Source organism: Nematolebias whitei, chromosome 5, assembly GCF_014905685.2.
Source record: "Nematolebias whitei isolate Nwh7 chromosome 5, NemWhi1, whole genome shotgun sequence".
NCBI lineage: Eukaryota > Metazoa > Chordata > Actinopteri > Cyprinodontiformes > Rivulidae > Nematolebias > Nematolebias whitei.
The window spans coordinates 2,099,269-2,106,980 of NC_056502.1; the positions used below are offsets into that span (position 1 = coordinate 2,099,269).

The 7,712-nt window shown below is 43.5% G+C and overlaps 2 protein-coding genes across 2 annotated transcripts in view; both read right to left on the reverse strand.

Moving 5' to 3' along the window:
- LOC119409785 overlaps positions 1-481 on the reverse strand; it is a 4,785-nt gene extending 4,304 nt beyond the window's left edge. The window contains exon 1 of the mRNA XM_037676686.1: positions 347-481. The gene's annotated coding sequence lies outside the window, so the exon portion shown is untranslated. The remainder of the gene's footprint in view (positions 1-346) is intronic.
- A 2,237-nt stretch (positions 482-2,718) lies between these two features.
- LOC119409604 (semaphorin-4B-like) overlaps positions 2,719-7,712 on the reverse strand; it is a 13,733-nt gene continuing 8,739 nt past the window's right edge. The window contains exons 7-14 of the mRNA XM_037676504.1: positions 6,908-7,035; positions 6,653-6,834; positions 6,432-6,564; positions 4,435-4,615; positions 4,236-4,351; positions 3,748-3,917; positions 3,602-3,672; positions 2,719-3,497 (exon numbers count right to left, since the gene is read on the reverse strand). Of these exons, the coding sequence (XP_037532432.1) occupies positions 2,719-3,497; positions 3,602-3,672; positions 3,748-3,917; positions 4,236-4,351; positions 4,435-4,615; positions 6,432-6,564; positions 6,653-6,834; positions 6,908-7,035 (1,760 nt within the window). The remainder of the gene's footprint in view (positions 3,498-3,601; positions 3,673-3,747; positions 3,918-4,235; positions 4,352-4,434; positions 4,616-6,431; positions 6,565-6,652; positions 6,835-6,907; positions 7,036-7,712) is intronic.

Below are 7,712 nucleotides of genomic sequence, written 5' to 3' on the forward strand. Positions count from 1 at the left end.
TCTTTATTACACAAGTTATTATTTATTAAATGCAGATTATTTATTACGCAACAGGAGAAATGTTAAGACTTTTACAGAAGTGAGGAAACCTGTGTCCGGCGTGGGTTTTCAAACGCGACGTTAAAGCTGAGTTTTACACACGAAAACAGCTGTTTATTTTAACGCTGTAAAATCCAGTTTATGTTTAAAGTGTTAATAATCAATAATCATGGAACGTCCGGATGGCTCAATCAGATCAAATAAAACTGGCACAAAGCAGAAATGTGTGGCGCAGATTAAACAGAGGAGAAATAAAACTTTAAATTGTTACATTAATGAATGTCGCGCTCAAATCTGAGCAGCTTACCTGTTTTAAAGTCAGGTTTAAAGTCAGGTTTAAAGTCAGGTTTAAAGTCAGGTTTAAAGTCAGGTTTCAGGCGGAGAGTCGAACCGAACTTCCGGGTAAAAACCGAACTTTTGTTGATCAAGTTCAAGTCGTGGTGCCTTCAAGTACGCCCCGGAAATCTCATTGACAAATCATTTTCTCACACAATCAAAAACAGGTTGGAATAAAGATCACGTTTAACAGACAGAACATGATAATGTAACAATAATTAATCAAACGAAATGTTTAATAAATGTGTTTAATGAGACAAAGACTTTATGGAGATAAAACAAACATTTTTATTATAACATTTTCCATCACAAACCAAATAAATTATCTTTCAATTAGACGAATACTAATGCAGACTTATTCATTCCCATATATTTTATTAAGCTTTATTCATTTGTATGACAGAATTTTTTTCTTCAAAGTTATTACGCAAAATGTGTTACGTGTTATTAAGTCAGAGTTCCGACCGCACGTGAAGGCATCAGAAGGAAGCTGCATCAGTTTGTTTACATTTAATAAAACGGGAAGTTTGACTGAAAATTTCAATTAAATGTATTTAAATAGCTCCAAGTCACAACACAAGTGTCTCAGGGACTGATCAGAAACATTCATATAAAATAATAATTGATCAGAAACATTCATGTATAAAATAATAATTGATCAGAAACATTCATGTATAAAATAATAATTGAACAGAAACATTCATATATAAAATAATAATTAACAGAAACATTAATCTATAAAATAATAATTGAACATTATTTATCTGAGGAGCAGCTTTGAGTTTAACTCCATCACTGAACTCTCATCTTGAACAAGCATGAAGGCGACAGTGGAAAGAAAAACTCCCTCATGAGGAAGAAACCTTTAGCAGAACCAGGATCAGGACAAGAGGACCATCTGCTTCGACCGGCTGGGTTTGGTAGGAATAGATACACAATGGCAGGTCAAGAATCACATGTTAAGATAGAAATAGTATCAAATGAAAAATATTCAATTTTAACAATTCATTTAAGGAACTGAGGTCAGTTTGTCCTCTAGTAGTCTAAGCCTATAGCAACAAGCCGACCCTACGAACCGGCTGAAAGAACCTCACTGCTAACCAAACCACTGCAGATGTGTTTCTTTTTCACCTTGGACGTCTTGTTTGCGTCTTGTTGCATTTCTGCGGCTGCTTTGGGATTTTCTTGTAGTTGCTTTGCAAGTCGGTTCTTCTCGTCCTCAGCATTTCGTTGCATTGTTGATCTTGTGCTGATTTTGCATACGACAAATAAACCAAACCTGAACCGACCCTAACTATAGGATTTATCAAGAAGGAAAGTCTTAAACTGGTCAATGTGTCAGCCTCACGGACAGAAACTGGAAGTTGGTTCCACAAGAGAGGAGCCTGAGAACTGAAAGATCTTCCTCCTAAAAATAATTTTATCTGTGCTCGCTCAGCCGGACAGATCTGGAGGCCCAACTCTTCTTTAGTTCAGATGATCAGAACCTGAAGATCATCTTATAAACAGAAAAATAGTCAAAGACCTGAAGACGAGTCGCCCTTCAGCTGAGTCGCAGCTAAAATAACTCCTGACCATCTGCAGGATCTTTGGTTCTTCTCATGGATTCAGCTGTTCCTGTTTAAAAACTCTTCAGTGGACAGTTTGTTCGGCTTTATATCTATATTTAAATAAACATAACAATCAGCGCGAGACCAGATATTTTAAATCCATACATCAGAATAAAAACTCTTTGTTAAATAAAAACCACCAGTAGACAACCTGCAGCCCGAGGGCAGCGCAGCTTTAAACAGCTAAAGGAACAAAAAGCTGAATGTGGTCATTTAACTTTCCAACATTGTTCTAATGTAATTACACAAAAACTAAGGAAATGAAACATTCCCGTGAAATAAAAACAACATGTTCTAAATATTAGGTTTAACGATGAACCAAATAGAAAACATTATTTACGTTTTGTCATTAAATAAAATTTATCCCGAGTCGAGAAAAGGATAAAAGAAAAGTCATGTTTAAGTTTTATAAAACGATACAAAGACTGCATGAACACTTTTACATCATGAAACTTAAAAAACTATAAACTGCTAAAGTTAGAAAAATCAGTAAAAATCATCAGAACTGTGCAGGCAGAGGTCCAGGTGCTAAAAAGTTCTGGTTCTGATGTCTGAGGCTGAAATGACCCAAACTCTGAGTACTAAAAAAATGAATAGAGGGAACCTCAAACAAAGAGCTGACTCAGCGTTCACACCAGGAACACAGTCTGAGTGGACCCACGGGTCCAGAACTAGTGGGTCCAGCACCCATGGGTCCAGGTCGAAGGCGGTCTGGATGAGGTCCCTGACCCGGTTAGTGACTGACGGTCTGACCCAGAGCCGTGTCCTCTGGAGTGCTCAGAGAACAAATCTCGAGGGCCGTGCTCGTTTTGCTGAAGTCCTCTGCAGAAACCAGCCGATCCGACCCGGAACCGCTTTTCTTTTGTCTCCAGATGTGGACCGATCCCAGAACCAGAACCAGGACCGAGACGGCCAGCAGAAGGGAGACAACAACCAGCTCTCTGTAGTAACTCTTCTCCCCCTGAGGTTCATGGGAGGGTCTCAGCCCAGAGTGCAGGTTCTGTCTGGACGTGGAGAGAAGGTCCATTCTGTCATCAGAACCGTCATCAGAACCGTCAGGTTGGGCTGGGAGTTCTTCACCTTTAGCTGCGGTCAGACGGTTCTTCGGCCCGTCTGTAAAGTTCTGTTTCAGTTCTTCATCGGTTGTTGGTTCTCCATCTGGACTTTCTGTTCCAGAATCCTCTGGACCTGGTCCAGTGCTCGGTTCCTCGGTCAGAATCTCTTCAAACTTCTCCTCAGAACCGGTGGAGTCCGTCTGGAACGATCGAGGACTGAGGATCTGCCGGACGACAAAGCTCGCCACCACCTCCTTGGCCCCGCCCTCCTCGGCCTCGCAGCGGTACCTGCTGACAGTGACGGAGGAGGCGAGGAAGCTGAGGCTGCCGTCGCTCGACAAGATGAAGAGCTTCTCCGGCAGAGGTCCGGCTCGAGTCCAGGTCCAGGTGAGGGTGGCCACGTTGGACGGCTTCAGACACGGCAGCCTGACGGCGTCGTTCAGGTGGACGAAAACTTCTGCACACAGGAAGGAAGAAACGGGTCAGGATGAGCCCAGAGTGCTCTGGAACTGATCTGAAGTCAGTTCTGATGGAGGATCGGATCATGGAGGGCGGCAGAACCTGTGTCCTCAGCGACCCGGTTGTCCTCCGCACATTTGTCCCCCACGCTGCCGGTGTCCAGGTTCTGGACTCTGAAATCAGACAGCCTGTCAGTCAGAACTCAGGGCTCCAGTACTCGTGTTCTGGAAAAGTCCATCTTTACTCACATGTCCTCCTGGTTCTGGTTCTGGTCCAGACCTGTGCAGACTTTCCTGGACCGGCTCCACACACACAGAGGGTCTTGGGCCAGGATGCACCGCCTGCAGGTTCTGTAGATGGAACATCGGGCCACCGGTACCACCGTCACACCTTCAGACGAGCCCACGTACAGAACCCCCTGTAGAACCACATCACAGTGAGCTGGACCCCGAGGTCCTGGCCCAGAGGTCTGGACTCTGAGGTCTGGACCCCAAGGTCTGGACCCTGAAGTCTGGACCCTGAGGTCTGGGCCCCGAGGTCTGGACCCCGAGGACTGGATCCCGAGGTCCAGGCCTCGAGGTCTGGACTCCAAGATCTGGACTGGACCCCGAGGTCTGGGCCCCGAGGTTTGTTTCCTGAGGTCTGGACCCTGAGATCTGGACCCTGAGGTCTGGACCCCGAAGTCTGGACCCCGAGGTCTGGACCCTGAGGTCTGCAGATAGGATGTGAGGTCTACCTTGGAAGAGGACAGGACCAGGCTCTGGACCAGTTGAGGTTGTGTGAAGACCTGGATCTCTTCGATGACCCGGGGGCCCTGGTCCAACAGGACCACCTTGTGGAGGAAGCCAGTCTCTGGAGGTCCAACAGAATCCGATCATCAGATCTTAGAGAAAACCTTCAGACTTTAATCTTCAGGCTGAAGAACTAAATCTCACCGGTGAGCAGGAACAGGATGTGATACAGTCGGCCGTCAGCTGCAAGCGTCCTCATGGCAGCCAGCCGGGTGTACTTCTGATCCGAGGAGACCAGAACCTGTTTGGGGTCCACACTTTGACTGGTCAGGAAGGTCTTCTTCACCTCTTCCAGCTCAGGATCCGAAGAATCCGACAGTCCGCACTGTCAGAGGAACCATCACAGATTTAACAAAATAAAACCACAGATTCAACAAAATAAAACCACAGATTCAACAAAATAAAACCACAGATTTAACAAAATAAAACCACAGATTTAACAAAATAAAACCCAGAAACTTGTAAATACAGCGTGAGCTCTGAAAAATGTTCAAGAAGCTGAGACTGAGATGGTAAAGCTGAAAACTGCAGAACATGAGCTAAATGCTAAAAAACAGAATACTAGCTAAAAACTAAAAGAAGCAGCCCGTTAGCTAAATGTAGCAGAACATGAGCTAAAAGCTAAAAGAAACAGACATTAGCAAAAAGCTAAAGGAATCAGATCAAATCTGAAGCTCTCGACCTTTGACCTCTCTAAGTGGCTTCAAACATTTGTTAAGTTCATGGTAAGAACCAATGTTCCTGTTTTTAGTTTTCTACACCGCCTTATAATCTAGCTGTTTTTTTGTTACATTTTCTTTTAAATACCGTTTTATTTTCACTTGTTTAAAAAATCTCAGTTTGTACGCTTCCTTTATGTTTGTTTACGGTTGTCATCAGTCTTTGTTAAATTCAGGTCTCTCTTGTAACCGAGTCCCCGAGGCTCAGTGGGATTAACCTGTACAAGGATTCAGGGATTCAAGGTTCTTTATTTGTCGCACACACCTCATGTGGTACATGTGGTGGAATGAAATTATGTTCACAGGGTCCCAGTTACATCCAACAATAAAATGTAAAATAAAATCAATGATAACGTCCAAGATATGAACTAAGAAAAGCATCAACTAAATATACACGAAGCACTCTTAGTATAAAACGTTACGTTGAGCAGCAGCACGAACATGAAGTTGAATGAATGAAAAAAGGAGCTTGCATGCTGAAAAAGTGCCCCCCCCCCCCCTGCAGCTTATACCCTGACGCTGTAGACTCATAAATCTCTAATCAGGATGATCACTGTGAAAAAAATCACTGTAATACAACTTTGAATATTGATATGTGCTGCTGATCTCATGCTGCTGATCTCATGCTGCTGTATTCATTCATTCATACTCATCCACCCACAAAGACTCATGTTCGTGCCGCTGTTGTTCGGTGTTTTGTTTTGCACTAATAGTGATTAGCACATATCTTAGTTTATATCTTACATCCTTATTCACCGTTTCTTTTTACATTTTATATTTTTTCTATTGTTGGATGCAGCTGGGACCCTGTGGACACAATTTTGTTCCACCTCATGTACCTCATGTCGTGTGAATGACAATAAAGAAACTTGACCTTGGCAAAAACTCTGCTCCTGCACCTGGAACACCTGGCAACAGGAAGTCAAGTTGTCCTCCTTAATTTCTGGGGATTCAAACATTTGATAATATCAATAGAAACATCAAAGCAAATAAGTTCTTGTTTTTAGTATTTCCCTGATTTATTGTTTTACACACTACTTTTATTTTAACTGTATTTTTACTGTATATTATTGTTGTTTATTGTTGTCTGTGCTGTGCATGTTCTGTCTGGAACAGGTGTCTCTTGTAGACGAGTCCTCGTGGCTCATGAGACTAACCTGTACAAATAAAGGTTGAATGAATGAAACATTAGCTAAAAGAAGCAGACATTAGCTAAATGCTGCAGAACACGAGCTAAAAGCAGCAAATGTTTAACTAAATGTTAGAAGAAGCAGAATAGAAGCTAAAAGCAGCAAAAGGATGGCTAAAAGCTAAAGTTAGCAAAGCAGCATTCAGTTTTTGTTTCCACGTGACACGACATGAGAAGCAGTTGGTATGAAGGAAATGTCACATCAGAGCTCAGAGTGGGACAGATGTCCTCACCTGTCCCAGGTGGGACCGTCTGTCCTGGACTGGACTCCACTGATGAGAGTTAACGTTTAAGGTTCTGTAGTTTCCGGTGAAGACGTTTCTGACGTCCTGCAGGCTGAACGAGCACACGGCAGACTGCGTGGACCTGGATCGGGTTTACACCAACGTCATCAGCTGATGTTACAGTAGACAGAACTTGGACCCAACCAGAACCAGACATCCAGTTTTCTCACCACTGGGAGGTGAAGACTCCGTAGAACCGGGTCTCTGAGGCGCTGCTGCCTTCCGGAGGCCCGAGGACGAACACGTCCTGCAGGAGGTTAAACGGAAGCTGTCCGGCCTTCTGGCACATCACAGCCGCCTTGGCAAAGGACGTCCACTTCTTCTGCAGTGTCCTCTGTCCACCAACATCATCCTGTGAGACAAAAAGACGCACGTTAGCCCAGTTCCTCTCTTCCACCATCTTGTTTGTCACCTTTCAGCGTCACCTTGCAGACTTGAGCCACTCGGGGGATTCGAAACTCGTTTACGAAACTGAACTCTTCCCCAACTTCAGTAAAGAAGAAGTAGAGCTTGTTCTGGGCCGGATCCAACGACGAGCTCACGAACGTGGGCTCTGAAAGACAGGAAGTGAGGACGACAGGAAGCGGGGAGCCGCAGAGATGTGAAATAGGATTATATATAAAACGCTGCAACCAAACACTCAAATCTTTTCTGGTCTTGACTTCAAACAGAAGAAGATGAAAGAACAGTAAAGTGATTATAAGGAGCTTCTGTTAGAGGACATGAATAAAGTCTGCTGTGGTACGATGGTTCAAACCCAGACGTTTAGAGCTTTTCCTTCATCATTTGATTAAAATTAAATTTTTTAAACTTCTGTTGAACAGACTTTCAATAATGTCACTTCGTTTCGACATCATCTTTCTTTAGAGTTCCTGGTGAGACTTCCTGTTGGTCCTTCAAACACAGAAACCTCAAACTTGGTGTATTGTTTTTCTCACCACTTCTGCTTTTAACTGCAACACAAAGCTGAAGAGAACAAGCTTTAAAACGTGCATCTCGATCAGACGACCTGACTCCGCCTCCTTAGATTCATGTACCTGATAAATGAGCATCAGGACCTTCAGGTACCTGATAATTGAGCATCAGGACCTTCATGTACCTGATAAATGAGCATCAGGACCTTCACGTACCTGATAATTGAGCATCAGGACCTTCATGTACCTGATAATTGAGCATCAGGACCTTCATGTACCTGATAATTGAGCATCAGGACCTTCATGTACCTGATAA